We start from the raw sequence: 21,782 nt of genomic DNA, 5'->3' as shown, positions 1-21,782 counted from the left end.
TCATTATTTAAAATGAACATTGGTTAGATGACTCGACACATATACAGCAGTCGGTAATATAAAAAACCTTACTTTAAAATGTGTGTGAACAGTAAATAAAGGTTTTATGTCGTCAGCAGACCTTGGAAAAGATGATCAATTTGGGACGCTTTTGTAGCTGCCACATGTACTTCTGGGGAAATTAGCTACAAAATTGTATTTTTGCTTCGTCTCTATGTGCCCTGCGATTGGCTGCTGACCAGTTCAGGGTGTACCTAGGACCCTTGTGAGGATAAGCGGCAAAGAAAAGGGATGGATAAATGGTTAATTAATGTAATATAGAGATTGTTTTGTTTTACTAAATAATTTATCTATTTTAATAAATGATACATAATACAATTTCCAAATAAGAATGAATAAAGATCTCAGATACACATTTTAATTAATTTTTTTATGACCCAACCCATCTGTCTAAAAATCAAATGATGCGCTTGAGCACAGTGGTTTGTCCACCCCTGATCTAATGTTTTAATATCACTAAGATCCCCCATCCGGTCGTCTCTTATTAAGGGCTTATGTAAGTGTTTCACCCCCCCCCCTCCCAACGCCCCCTCCCTCGCCACCCACACTTACTGTATACAAGGCGGTGATGCGTTCAGAGGCCGCGGGGCACAACGCGACTCACTCACTCTGACTGGCGGGAAACGACGCAACTTTTCAGGCCAGAAAAATAATGAGGGGGGGGGGGGGGACAGAGCAACAATCGCGCCCCCTTACGGCGGGCTGAAAACTGCCTACTGTACGATTATGAAAACACTCCCGCCAATGTACCGAAGCTCGCACGGTTGGACCAGTGTTTTTCTACCCCTTTTACTCGCCTAATCCACGTCACGCCATTCACGCGCGAGGCGAGGAGCAGCCCGTGAGTCGCCACACAAGTGGGCGGCGGAGGCGGAGGGACTGTTTGGCCACGACGGAAGCAGGCAGCGACACCTTCACCTCCCCAGACGCAGTTTTGCTCCGGGACGCGCTCGCCGCTGCTTTTTCGGGCTTGTTAGGTAAGTAGCCTGCGTAGCTTTGATTCTAGATTGTCACGGCGACGCCGCGCGGGCCTGTTAGCGCCACGCCACGCAGCATAGCTCGCGCGTGTGTGTAGACGCGCGCGTGTTGTTGTTGTAGTTGTGTGGCAGTCAGGCGTGATGTGTAGTGATTTTCGTGCGTGGACGCTCCCCGGTGACAAGTGACAGGACGGTGGTGCAACACGCCCGCTGGCCCCACTGGAGGTAGCGCCAGTGGAAATGTCAGCGAGCCTACGCAGCTGCCATCCGGGTACACGATGTACGCGTGAGACGCCACCTTGTATGTAACACTCAGAAAACAAGTAAGAGGATGGTCCCTAGACTGATACAGTTATGGGGTGCCCAAACTGAGGCTCGGGGATGAAAACAGAATCCAGATCATTTGTTTTATTAATAAGGTGCAGCAACACCAAAACCAGAATAGGACGCCATGTCTGTACTGGACTCATACAAAAAAAATAAATAAATAAAATAACTTTGTTACTATGACACTGACGCAAACTCACAAGTGCAAGTGAACTGACAAAAGAGTTTTTCAGGATACAAGCTGCTGTCTGACAATTTTTGCTCTGACTTTTGAGCCCAAATGTGAGATGCGAGCTCAACATATATGACAAGGAGCAGTTTGGTAGTGTACCATTTTTTTCAAAGAGGCTTCCAGCTGTTGCTTAAAGCCTATCCTAATTAAATTGTGTTTTCAAACTTAACATAAAACAAAGAGAATTGAACATTGTGTATTGTAAAAACTTTGCCAAACAAATATGAGCGTTCATTTGAGAGTGGAGTTAATTATACTGCCCCCAGTGGCCATGTCGCACACATTGGAAGGAGTCGAAAAACCTCTTTTTTTCACATTTTAAAATTATTTCGCAACATGTGACCGAGACATCAGGCCGTGCTGCCGTTATCCATCATTTGATGCGAAACACGGCACAAATACCGCAGACATCCTCTCTCACGATTGGATCTGTTTTAGTCACATGTTGTGATGACGTACTGAGCCAATCAGGCTCACATACCACCTACGCAGCCGTCTTCTTGACTGATTTCGCAATATAATTAAACGCATCGTCAGGTCATCTAGGTCCATTTGTTTTTGCAGGCTTGTTTCAGGGTCACCATTGTTGTCGCTTTGTTTCTTGTTCCGGAAATTGAAAAACAGATACCGGAATAGATACTTTTCATTGACGTCACGCCGACCATTTATTTTTGTTTACGATGCCATTTTGGATGGCAAGATCATGTCTATATATCATGGGAAGGAAGCGATAAGTGTATAAGGGTTTGATCTTTAATCTTGAAAGTTCTTTAACAAACAAACACTGTAACCACAGGCAATTGAGGCACTTGTGCTAGAGTGAGGAATAAAGAAAGAAGCCACATGTCAAACCTGAGAGCAAGTATCGTCTTGTTATTATTAGATTGAGCTATAGTACTTTTTGTATATAGCAAGTGTGGTGTGATTGTGACTGTGTCGACGTCAGTGGGGTGCGACGAGACAGGACGATAAGGAAGTGGGCTAGAGAGGTTGAGGAGGGCGAAGGGAAATAAATATCACCCACGTTAAAAAGTACAGTTGGACTAACGTCAATGTTATTCAATTGCATGAAAGCAAGATCATAACGTGGTGTTTTTTTATGACGGTAGTATAACCACGGAGTCACAAAAAAAAAAAATGAAGACAACGAGGAAGCGTTCAGTGTTCCAACTCATCCAATTTACCAGATGCGTGGCGGCGATTCAAGCAACACGCCGAACTCATTTTCACGGGACCGCTTCAAAACAGAGCTTAAGAGGAAAAGTGCGGTTTCCTCCTGCTGTGGATCGGTGATAAAGGACGGGATGTCAACAATACCTGGACACTGACCGGAGACGAAGATAAGTTGCTAAAAATTTATTACAAAAAATTCTTTGATGACCTCACTCCAAAAGCAAACCCCGTATTTGCTAGATTTAAGTTTCACGAGAAGGCGAAAGGTAACTGTGAGTCATGTGTCATTCTGTCTTTGTGACAGAACTCAAGCTGTTGGTTAAGGACTGTAACTACACAAACAGCGACGAGATGGTCAGAGACCGCATACTTTTTGCGAACAACTCACCGAGTGTGTGCAAAAAGTTACACAGCCACGCTCACGCTCGAAAAAAAGTGATCGGCATAGCTCATTCCCACGAGTTAGCAAAAGTGCAGCTAAAGGCTATGGCTAACGACAGCCGCAAAGTTCACGTTATCCACAACAAACATGGAAAGCAAAGTTTCACCGCGGGTGCTAGTAGGCATATTGATAGCCCAAAGACCCCCGTAAAGATATGTAAGAAGTGTGGAGGATATCAGAGTAAATTAGCTGAATGCCCAGCAAAAGCTAAACAATACCTGAAGTGTCAGACCCCTTTTTCTGTCCGTTCTGACAACCACAAGCCACACAATGAAGTACCATGATGAAAAGGCCGTAAGACGCTTATAAGCAAGCTAACATTCACAAAAAGATCACTAAAAAGCATGAGTTGTATTGTAGTTCTACCGTCCAGTAGGCGTCGTAAGCAAAAGTCATGTGACTCATGACGTCACGTGAAAAGTATCTATTGGCCATAACGTGCAGAGGTTAACTCCACCCTGTGGTGTCCTCCCCAATGCCAACCGTGGCGACACCCCCCGACATAGAGGAGAATTGCAGCACGTTTTCAAAACAGTAAATATAAAGTTAAGTTCTTCACATTCCATATAAATATGTTACTACTGTATGTTTTTTAAGTATGACACGAAAGAGTGCTATTTTCCTCGTGAAAAAAACACTACAATCATTTATGCTGTTTTTTTTCAACAGATTAATGACATTTCAATTCATTTCAATGGGGAAAGACGACTTGAGTTGAATTAAGGTCTTATTTCAAGGTACGACTGTGCCTTCTGATGGAGTAGTTTATCAGGTAAACAGGAATGACGCCAGTTTGTTAGCCGACTACAAAGTATGTCCTGCAAAATGGATGACAAAGTCCTACTCTAACCCTCCCTGTGTTCAGACCAAGAAACCGCATACCTGGAATCCCTTGTGGTACAGGCTGTATTTTCAAGTGAAACGTTTTGCAAGAGAGATAGAAAAACCTGCAGATGAATGTTAAAAATGTCAGTAATGACAAGCAGTTAGTGTCATATTTGAGTGAAACCGTTTTTTTAAAAAAAGTCGAGTGTTTTGGAACAATTTGGACAAAAGCAAATAGCCTGCATCACAGTTAGGGTATGGCATGATCAAATATCTGCACAGTAATTGTTTTTCAAATGTCTCGTTATGCTGAAAGTGAAAACCTGTCTGCTTTCAAGCAGGACTACAGACATCACAGAATGTTCTTCAATGAAAGGCTGAAATCAGAAGATTTGGACAATTTCAAGTAAAACAATGGTGGGGAATTATAAATGGATGATCAAAACAGTTTTAGGACAAATTTGTTTTTTATTAATTGATTAAATGTTGCGCCTCTAAATGGCTGCCCTCACTTTAGCAGATAAAAAGATACATAATGGATTTTTATCCACATTTAGGAGAGCCCTGATTCTGGTCTAAAGATCAATAATTCCGTATTTTTTTTCCTACTCTTGCTGCTGTGACGCATAACCGAATAGTGCCACTTGAGAGCAGAAAAAAATGTAGATTGTGTCCATGCAGTGTAAATCCGGCTTTAGTTACATGCAGGGATCAATAAAAGACCTCTAAGGTAGGGCGTTACATAAATGTAGATTTATGGTACCCTTGAACTTCTGGCTCTTGGAAAAGTACATATAAGTCCAATAATTAACTGCACGAGATACATTAATGTAAGCTACTGTGGCTCGTCACTGCATTGGTATCTTATAGGTTCTACTTTTCTACATTTAACATGTGACTTCTGCAACGATGGGGAACTTACAGTACCTGCACATTTTGGACTCTCTGAAGTGCAACGACCATTTGTATGGAACTCAAAATTACAGTGAATATTTGTATGAAAAACAGATCCATCCATCCATTTTCTGAGCCGCTTATCCTCACGAGGGTCGTGGGAATACTGGAGCCTATCACAGCTGAATTCGGGCGAGAGGCGGGGTGCATCCTGAGCAGGTTGCCAGCCAATCGCAAGGCACATAGGAACAAATAACCATCCCCACAGACATCCACAGCAATTTAGAGTCTTCAATTAACCCATCATGCACGTTTTTGGGATGTGGGAGGAAACCGGAGTGCCACGCAGCCACGGGGAGAACATGCAAACTCCACACAGGCAAGGCCGGGATTGAACCCCAGTCCTCAGAACTGTGAGGCCAATGCTTTAGAACTCCGTCACTGTGCCGCTCATTAATTGTACTTGGATTGAAAATCAGAGTGTCAGATAGTATCTCTTTTTTTCCATTGATACATTTACAAATTGAAATACTGAGGAATAAAATAATGCACAAATGCGGTACGGAATTGCTCTCTTTGTTGTTGTCATTTTTCTGTTTTTCGTAATCAACTTCCATGCATAGGTGAGACACCGGAGGCGCCCGAGGCTTTTTTTTAATACCACATCCTGACATCCAGCTGAGGTCCCGCACCGCTGCTGTTGTCAGGCAGATGCTCGCAGTTATTGATGATGATAACGCCGTCGCCGCCACTAGATGCCGGAAAGACGGCGGGGCCATTATCATGATTTAATCGTCGCCTCAGTGCTGCCGAGGAGCCCACGCTCACTCTGTGTGTCAGGTCCACCCATCATCCTGTCACGGGAAATAGCTGCCGGTCCAATGTTGGGATAATTTAGGGTTATGTTTGGGCGGAAGAGTCCGGAGAGGATAAAAGACTGTTAATGCACATGCAGAATGGACTCATCTGAATCCCCGTGAGATATTTTATACAGTGTAGTATAACCCCTCCCACATGCTTTAAACAAATTTAAATAGATTGAAACACACCAACGTATTAAAATCCACTTTTAAACCGCATCAACACATTTTCTTCACCGCTTATCCTCACGAGGGTCACGTGGAGTGCTGGAGCCTATCCCAGCTGTCATTGAGCACGAGGTGGGGTACACCCTGAACTGGTTGCCAGCCAATTGCAGGGCACATCGAGACAAACAGCCACACTCACAATCACACCTAGGGGCAATTTAGAGTGTCCAATTAATGTTGCATGTTTTTGGAATGTGGGAGGAAACCGGAGTGCTCGGAGTAAACCCACGCAGGCACGGGGAGAACATGCAAACTCCACACAGGCGGGTCCAGGATTGAACCCGGGACCTCAGAACTGTGAGGCCCACGCTTTACCAGCTGACCCACTATGCCGCCCCTTTTAAACTGCATTGTAAAAATATTGCAACACCCCCCAAAAAAAATTCCAAACTGTATAGTAGATACTGTACCTATGGTAGTGTCTGTGTATATGTGGATACCTTTAAGAGGCGGGGCTTGGTTGATTAGTCTGTGACATCAGTGAGTCTGCGTGTTCAGTGTCTGGGTGTGATCTGTGGCACTGTTATTCATATTTTTTCTGTCAAACCAATCAGCTTGTCACTAAAAAACTTACCTGTTCACTGCCCTAGGAATATTTTTGTTTTTTTCTGAAGTGCCTTATGAAGAGCCTGAGCTAATGGAATAGTAGTAATTGGTCCCAAGGAAGTATGTTTAAGTGATATATCTCATTTGTTGTAACATATTCAAATGTTGGAAGGACTTACATTTAGCTTGAGTTGTTAGCAAAGGTGCGTAGTTGGTCTGCTGAGTGGCTATGAAAAACTCGATTTAACATTTGACAGGTCTCATTTTTGCATGACAATTGCTATTTTTACGGGCTGCAAAACATCTGCGCTGCCATTACATTTTTATTTAAATCAAATCTGCAAGGTATTTTGTAATATCGGTTTGAAATGGTTCCTTGTTATTATGTGGTAGGAACATGCATTTACTTAATTTTTTTGTTATTCAGGTCTCTGTCCCTATTTCCTGTGAATACTGTACCTCCATTATGCAATATATGAGAAGGTCATTGATCAAGCTCTTTCACAGCGTACTTTATTCTAATTTCATTGCAGGGTTTGGCGGTGGAAATACTTTCCAAAGGTCTTACGTAATGTCTCTTACTGGAACTAATGTTGATTTGAGCTTCCCTGTCTGATTCGAGCAAATGGTTTTTGTGTGTGTGTGTGTGTGTGTGTGGAAGGGGGGGGTGAATATCTAAATGAAAACATTATCTCGAATCCTCGTGAGGCACTTGAGTGGATGTCATCAGAGGCGCGAGAATGCTTCGCAAGGTGTGTTTTTTATTGTGAAATGAATGCCTCCCTTGATGCGAGCGCGAACGTTTTGAAGGACGGTCGAAGGCTGCATCCATTTGCCGTGCCGGGGTCCTAATTTGGGCTGAACCAAGAGTGAGTTTGTTTTGTGCGGGGAGAATGTTGTTTTAGGGCGTTACTAGCTGAAATGTCACATTAGACATCCATTTACAATGGGGTCAATGAAAAGCTTACTTCACTCAGAGGAAGCAATGGGAGGAGAAGGAATTTGTGCTCCTTTCCAAAAATAAGTTTCCCCCCTTTTCCCGACGCGGTGTTACCGTGACTGAAGGGGAAAGGGAGGGGGAATTGTTGACTACTGTAAATGGAGGGATTAAGGTGAAAAGGAGGAAAATAATGAACGGCAGGAGGAAATATAGTTTTCATGAAGAGGAATATAATGTTTGAGTTGACCATTAAGCTATGTGGTCTACTTAGAGAGAGTGAGAGAGAGAAAGAGAGACAGAGAGAGAGAGAGAGAGAGAGAGAGAGAGGAGGGGGCTAATAGAGAATGCATGCGAAAGCTTACTGCCAAAATTGAGACGGGGAGTTTTTCGGGGAGAAAAGAAAGTACAGCCCAGCGCCGGGAAGGGAAGAAGGAGTAGCTGAGAACAGAACGCACAAAGATGGCGGCGAGAGGGGGAGTGGAGTGTGGATCTAGGGGTTGAATCTGCAAGGTATCTGATATCGAGGGGTTTAAAAGTGAAAGTTTTTCTCTGTCGTAAGTTTTCTGTAGATTTTTTTTTTGTATTTTTTTAATTTAAATAAAGTGACACGTTCTTGCTTCCAGTCAGTTGAGTGCAGGCATTCTGGGAATTGGGCTGTGTTGATTAGACCCCCGGGTCTTCTCTGTGATGAGATCATCTCTGTAGGACTCACACTGTATCGCCTCTCTACAGCTGCCTGCTTAGAAGGGGACTTTCCTCCCCGTTCCTGTGCCGCTGCTGCTGCTGCTCAGCATCTGTGCTCACTGAAGTGACTAATCACTGGATTCTATCTTCCTCTCTTGCTCTCTTAGGCATTTTGTCAGCTCAAGCCCAAAGGACAAGATCCGTCTTTGCTGGATGAACAAGCTCAACGGAGAGGTTTTTTTTTTCAAACCATCACCTCCAACTCTTTCACTAGTATATTGGGAATTATTCAGCTATCTTCTCTTCCCCCCTGACTTCTCTGATGGAACAGAGAATGAAGGGGGGCACCCCTCTAATGACAGACTCCACTCTGGATGCCACCAAAGCTCCTGAGGATTTCGAGCAGGACCAAGAGAAAAGAAAGCATGTCGAGACAGCTGATTCGGATGTGGGGAAGAAGGAAGACAGACGAGGTAAGAAGAGGGAAGGGGACAAGGGGGCGGTGCTGGAGTTGCTCATTGAGGGGCGCTGTGGGGGCACTGGACAGCAACAGCTTCAGATATGTAGCAGAGAGACCAGCTGCCCTGACGGGAACGTGCGACTCCGGATCGGTGTGCAAACCAAGCGCACCAAGAAGCCGCCCAAGATTTTGGAAAGCTACGTTTGCAAACCCACCATCAGAACCTATCACAGGCATCAGGGCCGAGGCGGGGGGTTGCCCTCCAGAACTGCCACCGACACTGACGACGCGAGCAGAGAGAACCGCTCAGGCTCGGATGGCGTCCAAACCACGTGCAAACAAGCGGCGTTTGGCACTTTGGCATCATTATCAACACCATCATCATCATCGTCAACGGCGCAATCTTTAACACCAGCAAATGCTATCGTTTCCACAATAGCTTCAGCCATTGCCAACCCAGGGACCAAGTCTGCCAAACAGGTAAGTTAAACCTGATTTAACGGCGTAAACAAACTGCAAACAGAATCTTTGCTATTTACAATATATTGACGATAGCTGCAAACTGTTGGTTATTTACACATCCAGCAATCATGGGACACGTTCTTTCATGTGTCTCCTCAGCACTGAAACAGGGCTGTTAAAACCGCACCATACGAGCAGGGACAATAAAACTGTTGTCTGTAGAGCACAACAATGAGATATATCTCACTATTAAAGCTCAGTAAAGCTGATGGGAGCCACAGAGACTGGTGATAATTCTCTTCGGGTTTCTCTCTATGAGTGATGCTTGCGTGTTCACAAGGGCACACACGTACAACTCTGTCAGCTGCTGGCATTTAAACTAGTATTATGTCTGAATGCTGGGAAACTAGCATCAAAATAGCTGCCTCCTATTGTGACAGCAAGTATAAAGTCACAGGGTCATTTCTCAAATGATTAAGAAAAGCAAAGAGCACAGTGTGCCGATTTTTTTGGATGAGTTACATCATTTTGTTATACCACAGAATTAGGGATGGATGAATCGATAAGGCATCGTTTCAGTCTGGTCAATCAATTGTTGATTAATCCCATTTAGCCTTATTTTGGAGTGCACTACTCAGCTGCTCAATCTGCCTTATTTGCGGTCTAAAGAAGAACATAGAATCAACGAAGAGCTAATTCTTGCTGATGATAGACTACGGCGCATTCCATAGTGTGTACAAATTTGGGTTACGTCACTGCCGTAAGAACGGAATCCGGCTGATGAAAACCAAAGCCTCCTTATATGTTATGTACTTGAGCTCCTTGGGAGCATTCATCTTTACTGAGGGAATTTCAGTTTGGCCTAGTAAGTGTAAGTGCTACAGAAAATAGATGGATGGTAAGTAAACAGTGAAGGATAGCTGCAGGTTGATCCAAAAATGTAGTGATATATTATTAATGACACATATGTTGCAGCTGTGCTTAGTTTTTTTGTTGCTAACCACCAGGAGTGCTCACATCACAGAGGAGGTTGGTGCGTCGTCATAAGGTCAAATGAGCGATTGTCACAATCCTTATAAGCAAGCAGCACATTTAACTAAACGGGGCCTATAAATAGGACGGCGGCACAGCAACTACTTGGCCAGTACAGGCATTGGTCCATCAGTCGTTCTGACGATGGCCCGAGGGAAAGCTTATTGCTTTAGCTGCACAAACGCCACTCAAGCTGCCACCTACCAAAATTACAGGACAAGTACAAAATGTCAGGCCTCCTCATCTGTATTAGTGGCAATTTATAGCAACCAATAGCGGAGCCTTCGCTTGCTCCCCGACACTGTATATTGGTCCAACTCTTCTATTTTTACATCCCCTCATTTCTCTACCTGCTCTCATTTATCTTTCAGTCCTTCTGTCCCCTGTACAACCCTCTTCCTGTCTCGTGCGTTGTGTCTCTCCTTTCTGTGTCACCCCCCTCCATTCGTGTTTCTGTCACCTCACTCCCTGTGCCCTCCTTTCTCTGCCTGATTGAGTCACTTTGTCCTCAGTCTGGACTTTAATGGGTGGACAAAAACAAAAGCATTTCTGTTATTGTCTTCCTCCACCACTGTTGTCAGTTAAGCTGTTGTAAACAAGAGTCTTACTAGATATGCCAATCATTCCGGTGTTGATAGAGATGCATATTTACACTTCTCAGGTTCCCCTCAAACTGGATGACAAGACAGAGGTGACATCCGCTGGTTCATCAGAGAGAGGGAATAAAGAGAAGACTCTAGGCGTCCATGAGCAGCCGCTCCCAGCAGTTTTGAAACCGTGCTCGCCCACCGCCCATCGGGAAGCATCAGCCGCCACCTCCAGGCTGTGCACCGAAACGCTGCCTGAAAGGGAGATCAACAAGAAACACAATGGTGTGGTGCAGACCAAGAAACAGAAGGTACTTTCGAACGGTAAATGCTCTGACGACAAACTTGGAGATACTCAATCAATCAAAACTCCAAAACATAGCAGCTCTATTCCTTCTGTGGATGCCAAACCTCCAAGTTCTTCTAAAACAGAGCTTTGCTTGGCGCAAATGAGTAACTCTTCCACTGGTACCGCTAAATCAAAATCCTCCCCTAATCTGGATATGTCTCCTGGCCAGTCAGAAGTTCAGGAAGCTTCATTGAAGCGCTCAAATGACAAAAAGAGAGATAAAGAAAGGAAGGCCAAGAAAGAGAAACGAAAACAGAGAAAGGCAAAGGGAGACGGACTGAAAACAGATAGTGTAAAGAGTGATAAGAGAAAAGAAGAATTCACAAAGAAGAAAAAAGACAAAGGAAAGGATAGCAAATTACGACAGGGTAAAGACCATAAAAGTCGTGATGAACTGAAGGCTGGAGAAAAGACTGCGAAAAACAAGCTCAACACAGAGAAACATGCAAAAGAGGACACTAACTTGGGGGGCATGAATAAATTAGACAAACCATGTAAAGTAGACCAAGAGAGATCGGTTGAGGGGAGCCTGAGAGATCATATCAAACAAACTGAGCTGCATGCAGCGACTGCTGAAACCATGAAGTCAAAAGAGAATGAAACGGTCAGGTATTCAACAGTGCCGCCAAAGCATCCTGTGTCATCTTCTACCTTGGCTTCTCTTTCTCCACCATCCTCCTACCAAGAGCAGGACAGCAGGCCGCTCAAGAAACGTAAAGCTCGAAGGCCCAGCTGGACAAAGCTGGTGCACCGGACTCAGAGGGTGGAAAATCAGGAAGCAGATTCTCAACAGAGTTTCTCTCAAAAGTTGTCTGTTCACTCAACTCCCTCTTGCTCCCCGTCCTCCTCCACAACCAAACCATCATCTCCGAAACAGAACCCCACAATACCAGATATGAAACCATCTGCCTCCACAAGCCCTTCCACTCCAGGCCGAAAAAGGGGCCGCCCCAAATCCCATACCATAATCTTTAATGAACCTCCTCTAAGACTTTCCCCTGAGGAGGTTGCCTTTCTGGAGTGTGACGACGTACAGAAAAACCCGGTGCCGGACTCAAGCCCGAAGAAGCGCGGCCGTCCTCGCAAACAACCATTGAATCAAACGGACATCATTGATAAGAACAGGTATCCTCCTCCTTCTGAAAAGGGAAACAGGAAGCTAAAAATCAGGAGGCTGATTAATGAGATGAAGAAAAGGAAGAAGAAAAGACTTCACAAGGTAATGACGTTTGGCACTGTAGGAAAGGAGAGCAAGAGGGTTAATGGTGTCAAGAGTTCTCAGAGAACATTCAAGTCCATTGAACCTGCGACAGTGCCCACGCTTTCCGACTTGTCGTCCTCCTTTGGGACCAAGCTGGGCCCTCAGATCAATGTGAGCAAGAGAGGAACCATTTACATGGGCAAGAGGAGAGGACGCAAGCCCAAATCCCAAACAGCTCGTCTGAATTCCCACAGCTACACTCAGACGTCTTTGTTTGGCCAACCCACTGAGGCATCTCTCTTCATGTCCAACCAGCTCCAACCTCCTGCAGCCCACCCATTTCCCTCCCCATCGCTCACACACTCCAGTGGGGCCCAGAGCCCTTACAGTGAAGGAAGTGTTACAGAACCAACATCAACGCTGCTTTTTCCTCCTCCGTTCTCCCTCCCGTCCCCGTCGTCCTCCTGCACTTCACCCCGTCCCCCGTCCTGCTCCTCCCTCTCCCCCTTTGTGAAGAAAAGTTGTCCATGCCAGGGCAGGCACCACTTTCCCTTTCACCAGTCATCGTGTAAGCTCTCCTCTCCCAGTGCACCACTTCTTCCCACCCCTGCCTCACCTGGCCAGCAGAAAGACGCCACCCCCTCACCCAGGAGTGAATCGCACAGTGAAGAGACGTTGCCCAGTGATAGCGGGATTGGAACGGATAACAACAGTGTCTGCGAGCGAGTGGAAATGAGGGGTGCTAGAGGAATGCTCAGGTTGGGTCAAGGTTCTGGGGGGATTCTCGGGGGTCCAAAACGCTCCTCTCTTGCGGATCCTCTTCTCACCAGGTACAAGAATCCGATGAGCGACTCAACTTCCGTAGAGCGGCACCGACATAGGCACAGGCGGCGGGATTACAGTTGCCCCTCTTCCTGCAGTTGCCTGTGTCCCTGCCCTGGACACAACAAGTGCACTCATTCAGATTACTTCCCTTGTGTTGGTCACAACATACTGAAGAGACAGAAAAACAAACATAAAAAGAAACACCAGCAACTGCTCATGCAGGATCCAGAGTTTCTGTCTGAACTGGAAGAGCTCATCTGTCAATTCAGTGAAGTTCACATCGGTCGCCGAGGCTGGGCCAGGTCGGAGCCGGGCCAGGGCTTTGACGGGGGCAGGCGCCATCACTCCTCGCATTCTCACCGCGCCAATATCTTCAGAATCAATCTGAATGGCTTCTATTCACCTCACCCGCCGTCTTACGCTGCTAATCCCTCCTACTCGCCTCAGCCTCTCTACCCCTGCCAGACGATGCATTGTAACAGAAAGCCGGAACGTAGGCAGTGTGGCTGTCCATCAAAGTTCCAGGAGACCATTGACAACGTGGGCTTCTACAGCAGCTACCCGCCGGCCACAACGCTTTACCACCACCTTCCTGGCTCATACCCACTTCCCTCTCCTCACCAGTATGCCTCGCAACAGCCCCACCATACCCATATTCTTCTAAACCCTGCCAGATTTCACAGGCGGAGGAGCAGGCTGTTGAGGGAGGGCTCTATGGGAGGGGAGATTGAAGGGAATGGAGGAAACCTCAACTTAGGGTACGCGTCAAGCTTCTCGTGCGACTGTGGTCACAAACATAAACACAGACAAAGGCTCTGTGAACGCAACGTTGAAGACGAGGCAACGTTACGTGAGCACGACAAGCAGGGGGAAGTGGTGGGGAGAGATGCTTTCTCCACTTCAAAGTCTCGGTTCATTTTGGGGCAAGGAGGAGGGCAGAAGGGCAAAAAAGGAATGGGGGGCGGGCTGACCAAAGAGTCACCTTGGTTACGCGAGAATCCCAAGAATTCATTCTCTGCTACCACATCATCATCTTTAGCAGAGAGATCAAAACACGCATCGCTCTTCTCCGTGGGGCTGGGCTCCTCTCACCTGTCTTCGTTCGGAGGGGGCTGGGGCGGCCTGGGCCAGAATTGGACCAAATTGCAGGGTGTTGGGTTCCCAAACAGCAGATGGGGATCCTCTGCTGGATGCACAGGCCCGATGGTTCCCTCTGACCCGGAGGATGACGACAGCGAAGACATTCACCTCCCCCACCCAAGCAGAACGCCTCCGTCGCCGACGCACGTCAACCTGTTCACGTCGGTTGGCGTGGCAACAGGTGGTCATGGGTTGAAGAGCGGGTCGGCCAGTCGGAATCCTGCAAGTGGGGAGAGGTCATGGAGGATGGACGAACCAGCTTGGACAGAGAGGAGAGAAGCAGGTGAGATGCTGCCTAATTAGCCAGAACAGATCACAACCGCATTGGATTAGATTTAAAACTTACAGTATACAAGTGTATTTTCCATGTTAAACTAAAAATGCAGCCAAATGGGTCAGAACTAGGTGAAATCTTGTTTGAGTGTGCAGCTTCTTGACTGCAGTCACATGGCATACTTTGGTCAAAAAGCATAAACCTTAGACATTTTTAATGATGCCATGAATGTATCTATTGGCTGCTTAATTTAATATGGACATCCTAAGAAAAATAGTTCTACATATGAATGAAAATATAAACATTGTGGACAGGGAGTCATGTAAAAATAAGCAAACTCCGTGCCAATTAAAACATAACCAATCAACGGGTGTTTGAATTAATGGGTGGGGAAACTTTTTCCATTCAGGCACCATCTAAGTTCTCCGAGGGCCATACTAAATTTACGACCAAATATCACATAAAAGGCGGCACGGTGGCTCAGCTGGTAAAGCGTTGGCCTCACAGTCCCAGATTCGATTCCCAGACCCGGTTTTGTAGAGTTTGCATGTTCTCCCTGTGCCTGTGCGGGTTTCCTCCGGGCACTCGGGTTTCCTTCCACATCCCAAAAACATGCAACATTAATTGGACACTCTAAATTGCCCTTCGTTGGGATTGTGAGTGCGGCTGTTTGTCTCTATGTGCCCTGCAATTGGCTGGCAACCACTTCAGGGTGTACCCCGCCTCCTGCCCGTTGACAGCTGGGATGGGCTCCAGCACTCCCTGTGACCCTCGTGAGGATAAGTGGCAAAGAAAATGGATGGATGGATATCACATAATTAAATGTTTATTATACATTATGACTTGGTTAAATATTTTGGAGCATTTTTTCCTTTCACATTATGTCCATGGCATGTACTGTATCATATCTTATCTTATTTGAAAAAGTAATTGCTAAATATAGGAGATTGAGGAAATGATCCCAATATCCCATGGCAACCATATGAATGATAGATTAGGCCTTTGATTTAGTTTTTTATTTGCTCTTTGATATACTGTAGAGTTTTGATTTTGTTCCTGCATAGTTTAACCAAAAAAAAAAAAAAAAAAACGTGATGTTGCTTTTTTCCAGATTTTTTTTAGGGACACATTAAAGCCTGGAGACCGATTGAGACGAGATCAGACTTGTCTTTTTATAGCCTCCTTATGCTGAGCAGCGGATGTGTTTTACACACACATTACCACTCGGCAGCCGCTTTTTCTTGGAATTTTTTTTTCCCCAAAAATGTTATGGCATAAGAGCAGTGTTTTGATGAGAACCAGCCAGCAAATCTTCCTCAGGGCTCTCGCGAACCACACGATGTTTGAGCCCAAGGCTACCCAGAGAGCACAGTCATTAGTTAACCACAATATTGGCTATTTAAGAACGGGCCCGGCGGCCGACAGGGCGTATTTGACTTGGACAGATTCAATAAGAAAAAAAAGTAGTCGACCTTGTCGGAGGCTGTGGAAAGATGGCAAGAAAGAGGAAAGAGGAGCTCCGCAGTGACTGATGAAGGATTAGGAGGTCAGTGTGGGGTTGCTTAGACGGAACGTGTGAGTAGAACATGTTGACGAGAGGACACGGACATCAAAACTAAATGCACGTGTGTTTGAATAGAGAGCACGCACACACGGTCTGGTTTGTTCCTTTGGGGATATGTTCCACAAAGGAAAACTGTGCAAACAATGTGTGCACATGTACGCAATGACCTTTACAGTCAGGCCTTGAGATACAAGTTTCTTTTGTTCTTTGATCATGCTCGTAACGCAACACACTTGTATCTCAAATTAGATTCCCAATTGAAATGAATGGAAATGCTATTAATCCAATAATCCAATCACATTTTTCTCACTCTAAAACATTGCACTTGGAAAAAATATCCACTCGCGACATAATGAATAGAAAGTTAATTGTTCTGCTTCTTATGATCTGTGCGACTTTGTCACCTGCGAGCAGTGTAATACAGACATAGGGATATACATGGAGTCAGTGGTCACAACTCAGTAAACTGTAATAATGTTATTTGTTCTTTGCGGGGGATAAATAATATATGCTGCCAAATGTTACTGAACGTCTGTATTTTATTTTGGAAATCACTGAACATTGATTCGTTATGGCTGTAACATTGATAGTTCCCGATATTGGAGGGGGGGAAATGACAGCATCTGACATTACCGGCGGATCAACATTCAACAGCTGCTCGCTGCACGCTATTTTACTAAACTGCCGAGCCATGGAGGTGAAAGTTCTTTTTGCATCTATTGTCAAAACATTCAGAGTTACTGATCATCGCCTCCATGGGAGTGAATAAGCTACACTTCTTTCCATGCTTCTTACAAATGTGTCGTTAAGGAAGACGAAGCGTAACTAGGCAAAGACAATATTGCTAAGCTATCGTTACGAGCAGTCAAAAAACATCTAAATAAGAACAATCCACTTGTCACACAGGTCCGGCTAGAGTTGCGTTTTCATGGTGAGAACCAACTTTCGATAACCTGATAACAGGTGAATTAATACGGGCTTATTGCCACTGCACACGTCACTTCAAAACATGGGCATAATATAAGAGGCACTGATGGTGTAGTGGTACACTTCCCTGACCTTGGTGTGGACAGCGTGGGTTCTGTTCCCACTTAGTGACGTTGTTGGTAATGTGCCCTTAAACTAACTGGTGACCATTTCAGGATGCAGTCTGCCTTTTGTAGACTTAGGTGACCCTGGTGAGGATGAGTGGCTTGGAAGATGGATGGATGTAGAATAAGATAACATTTATTCGTCCCACAATGGGGAGATTGGCATCGTTTCATCAGTAACTATGGATTTAGGCATATAAATATGCAATAGGTAGCACAGTGGAGCAGCTGGTAAAGCGTTGGCCTCACAGTTTTGAGATTCCGGGTTCAATCCCGGACCCGACTGTGTGGAGTTTCCATGTTCTCTCCGTGCCTGCGTGGGTTGGTGGCTGGTTGTCCTTCTCTCTGTTCCCTGCAACTGACTGGTGACCAGTTCAGGGTGTACTTTGCTGATCAATCGATGTCAGACGGGATAGGCTCCATTGCCCCACAACCCTAAACAGGATAATTGGTTTAGAGAATGGATGAACGGATGTTCTGGAAGCAAATTTTTATAGGTTGGCAGCTCTGTGTCTGTTTATAAGTTTTGCACCACCATTGTTGGGTTTACTTCAAGGCACAACTCCATAGACACTTTGTTAGTGCTTTATCAATGGCTCTGCCAAAATATCTTTGGATAGGAGTCTGTTGGAGCATTTTTCAGGAAATCCCCCCCCCCCCCCCCAAATAATTTACTAGTAGATGAGTTGATAGCCTCACAGTTCTGAGGACCTGGGTTCAATCCCGGCCCCCTCTGTGTGGAGTTTGCATGTTCTCCCCGTACCTGCGTGGGTTTTCTCCGGGCACTCCGGTTTCCTCAAAAAATGCAATATTAATTGGACACTAAATTTCCCCTAGGTGTGATTGTGAGTGCGGCTATTGTCTGTCTTTATGTGCCCTGCGATTGGCTCACAACCAGTTCAGGGTGTACCCCGCCCCCTGCCCATTGACAGTTGGGATAGGCTCCAGCGTTCCCTGTGACCCTCGTGGGGATAAGCGGCAAAAGAAAATGGAGTTCATAGAAAATGTAACGTGTTTTTCACCACAGTGCCATCCATCTTTGGATCTTGTTACTACTGCATGTGCACTTGAAGGAAAATAAAAGTGAGCCAAATCTGTGTTTGTACGTGAGTGTGCGTGCATATATAAATCACTTTCCCAGAAGTAACGTGGGCCGAGGAAGTGCTGTGACTCATTTATTTAATCTGTGGCCCATCTGTATGAGTCAGCCGAGAGTGGCCTTACCTTACACCTCCCGGTGGCCTCATCACTGATCCATGTCTCATTTCCTCCCTGCCACTGATTATACCCTTCCCCCTCCTTTCCATTCTCCATTACATTGTCTGCAGCTTTACAAGGTGACCCAAGAAACCGCGGGCAGCTCAAAGGTGTGACAAAGACACACGGCACCGATGGGCAAAACAAAAGGGGACCCGGTCGACCCAGGAAACGCCCTCTGCCCTCCACTTTGCCTTCCTCTGTGTCATCGCCCGACCTTCTGCGAGGGCGCAGCAGTAATAATGTAGGCTGGAGAGTTGGGTTGGACCAAGATGTGCCGGGTGTCGACTCGGTGCCGCTGGCCAAGAGGAAGCGAGGACGGAAGAGAAAACATGACTCCTCTCCCTGCCATCAGAGGTAAACACTCCCCATTCCCAAACACTTTCTCTCTCACAATTCAGCCTCTCATTGCTCTGTATGTAACATGCTCCCATATTAACTGGTCACATTTCAGCACTGTGTGCTAAACCAGTGCCTCTTCTTTCTCTTTTTTCCTCCCTGTCGCTCTATCTCTCGCTTCATGCTTTCCCTTTAGCGTCGCCGAAGACGAGCCGGTGCGCTGCGACACGCCCGCCGAAGGTTTCGGCCATTTGGCCACCGAGCAGCCCCCGTCCCAACCGGCCAGCGTCCCAAGAGACAGGAGTGAAGACGGTCCTGCCAGGAAGACGTTTTTGAGGGCCGGTCTTTACTCTGATGATTACAAAACGATAGAGTAAGACCACACCTCATTTCTTTGATGACCTTTATACAGGGGAACGTGTAATATTCGACGCAATTGGTTCTGTGGTGCTAGTCCACATACTTACAGAAATAATCCATTCCTGGTTCAAACGCTCACCATTACCCTTAGTTATACAGGCAAAGTTGAAGTAGGAATGTTAATTGTCATGCACGTTTAAAGTTAATCACTCTTATGTGCACACTGGATGGAGTCAGACTGCAGCCCCAAGTTCAATTTCGATTTTAATGCCAAGAATAAATTTATTGTCTGAGTTTTTAATTGAGGGGTAAAGATTTAAAGGTGAAAGAAACAGAGGTTCATGCCTTGAATCTTGAACAATGACAGAAGATTCAATTTACAGGTACCTATTTGCACCACCGTCTAATTTAGTTCAGTTTATAATATTTTCATCAAATAAACTGTTCACAACTTGGCATCATAATCTGACGTGAACAAGAGAAATGGATGTCATTCTCAAATTCAGCGATGTATATTTGTCCTAAATCAGTTAAAAAAACATAAGCGACTTCTAAAACAAAAAAGCATTTCTAACCCAGTCCTATCGGTGAATTTACGTGTATGATTTAAAAATGATCCAGTTTCACTTAAATTAAACAAGTGAAAAAATAAGTTAACACTTTCCCTGAAGTGCTGTGAAGGCACAATTAATCCTGAAAGGTACATACAGGCTTTGGAGAAACATATGCTGCCATCCAAGCAACGTCTTTTTTATGGACAACTGCTTATTTCAGCAAGACAATTCCAAAACACATTCTGCATGTGTTCTAATAGCATGGGTTCGTCGTAAAAGAGTGTGAGTACTAGACTGGCCTGCCTGCAGTTCAATCCTGTCTTCCAGTGAAAATGTGTGCCACATTATGAAATGTAAAATATGACAATGGAGACCCCGGACTGTTGAATAGCTAAAGTCGTAGGTCAAGCAAGAATGGGAAAGAATTCAACCTACGAAGCTTCAACAATTAGTGTCCTCATTTCCCAAAAGTTTGTTGAATGTATAAAATTCTACAGTAATGATTATATGCTAAAAACAATGGTTTATCAATTTGACCATTAAATATCTTGTCTTTGTAGTGTATTCATTTAAATATAGGTTGAACAGGATTTGCAAATCATTGTATTCTGTTTTAATTGATGTGTAACACATCATCCCAACTTCATTGGAATTGGGCTTTTATTTTCATTGTGGAACATGATTTTATATTAGCATCGGTCTTAAATTTGGCACTGTTTGGCCTTCACAAGTCCATCGTTGTCATTTAAGAGTTGTCAGTGCACCGTCCAGTGGACAAAATAAGCAACAAAATTACTTTTATTGAAAAACAGCAGTGAATGTGTTCTCCATCCCCACAGGCCAGATTGGACACCCTGTTGGGCTGGTTCTGGCCCGCAGGCCGTATGTTTGCCACCCCATGCACTAAACCAAGGACTTGCTCTGTTTTCTGCAACTTTAGTGTCATCGTTTTGCAGATTTTGATAAAATTTCAAACGGGAACAAAGCCCTTTGGAGGTTTTGCAATGCTTTAATTGAAGTTATTTGTTCAACTTGTGTTTTTCAGTACCCCCTCCCAGCCTCAGCTCTTCTCCAGAGCGAGCTCAGAGTACCAACCAGGTGAGCGGGAATACAGCCTTTTACCAGCACCCATCCATGTTGGTGAGTCTAGACAAAAGTGGAGAAGATGTGATGGGGGGTTTCAGTCGTTAGCACGACCACTGATCCAAACGCTCATGCTCGTGACCTACAGGAAAGTACTTGAGGATGAAGAGAATACATTTCCAGCTACCCTATGATGTCATGTGGCTTTGGCAACACAACCAGGTACAACGCAAATCCGGCACACTTAAGCAAATTTAAATCCTCGGCTTGGCAAGGTGTTTTGTTCTGCATCTGGTGATTACTGTGATACGCTGTGATATATTAATCCGCAATATAGTTATCTGTTAAAGGAATGTTATACATGATAACATGTCGGAAAATACCGTTCATTTCATCTGCATTTACAGTACTTCTTGTTATTTCTTAAATGGTGCATATTAGCTGTATTGTTTCTCAACAGATTCAAATTGATTTAATGACCAAAATGATTACTTTTCTGTGATGAGACTTCCTGGAACTGAAATCTTGGAATTTTTCTGCAAAATCAAAGGCCGGTTTATTCTGTGATGCAATTGGTAGCATTACTGTCGTCAATTCATTTTCTGTCTTTGGACATGATTTAAATGGGCAGAAAAGAATGTCAGCCGTTGCTCGCCATTTCCGATATGATTGTGCTGTGTGGTTATTTTTCTTTTTTTTTTTCACTTCTTAGTCATAACTCACACTCTGTCTTTCTACAAGAACATGAAATGCCAGATCAGGGACGCAATTTGTGTGATTGATTAAGAAGTGTTTAAAGGGCGTGATTCATTATTTGGAATTCCAGCTCTTTTTTTATTTTTTTTAAACTGCAGTTTCTGGTTATTTCTGGTTGACATTTTTATGTCTTAAAATGGTGTCGTCATTACTCAGCGGATTTAAACCTGATCAAAGAACACATGTGAGGGTCATTCTGGGTCGGTGAACTCTTACTGTTTCTCAATCGTAACATTTCCGTTTCGAAATATCACAGCCAG

The 21,782-nt window shown here is 44.9% G+C and overlaps 1 protein-coding gene across 7 annotated transcripts in view; it reads left to right on the top strand.

Moving 5' to 3' along the window:
• The first annotated feature begins 738 nt into the window (after nt 1–738).
• LOC133500492 (histone-lysine N-methyltransferase ASH1L-like) overlaps nt 739–21,782 on the top strand; it is a 29,287-nt gene continuing 8,243 nt past the window's right edge. For 2 of the 7 annotated variants that reach the window (XR_009794927.1, XM_061819225.1), the window contains exons 1-7: nt 2,431–8,661; nt 8,736–9,128; nt 10,804–14,527; nt 18,502–18,787; nt 18,966–19,142; nt 20,729–20,823; nt 20,915–20,988. Coding sequence is in view for 6 of the 7 variants with exons in the window: in XM_061819225.1 (XP_061675209.1) it covers nt 8,563–8,661; nt 8,736–9,128; nt 10,804–14,527; nt 18,502–18,787; nt 18,966–19,142; nt 20,729–20,823; nt 20,915–20,988 (4,848 nt within the window). In the remaining variant the exon portion in view is untranslated. Of the gene's footprint in view, nt 1,038–2,427; nt 8,662–8,735; nt 9,129–10,803; nt 14,528–18,501; nt 18,788–18,884; nt 19,143–20,728; nt 20,824–20,914; nt 20,989–21,782 lie in introns of those variants that run through there. The other 5 variants (XM_061819223.1, XM_061819221.1, XM_061819222.1 and 2 more) reach the window with 5 other exon arrangements.

This window comes from Syngnathoides biaculeatus, chromosome 5, assembly GCF_019802595.1.
Source record: "Syngnathoides biaculeatus isolate LvHL_M chromosome 5, ASM1980259v1, whole genome shotgun sequence".
Lineage (NCBI taxonomy): Eukaryota > Metazoa > Chordata > Actinopteri > Syngnathiformes > Syngnathidae > Syngnathoides > Syngnathoides biaculeatus.
The sequence above is the reverse complement of the archived record's forward strand: the minus strand, read 5'-3'. Positions and strand labels throughout refer to the sequence as shown.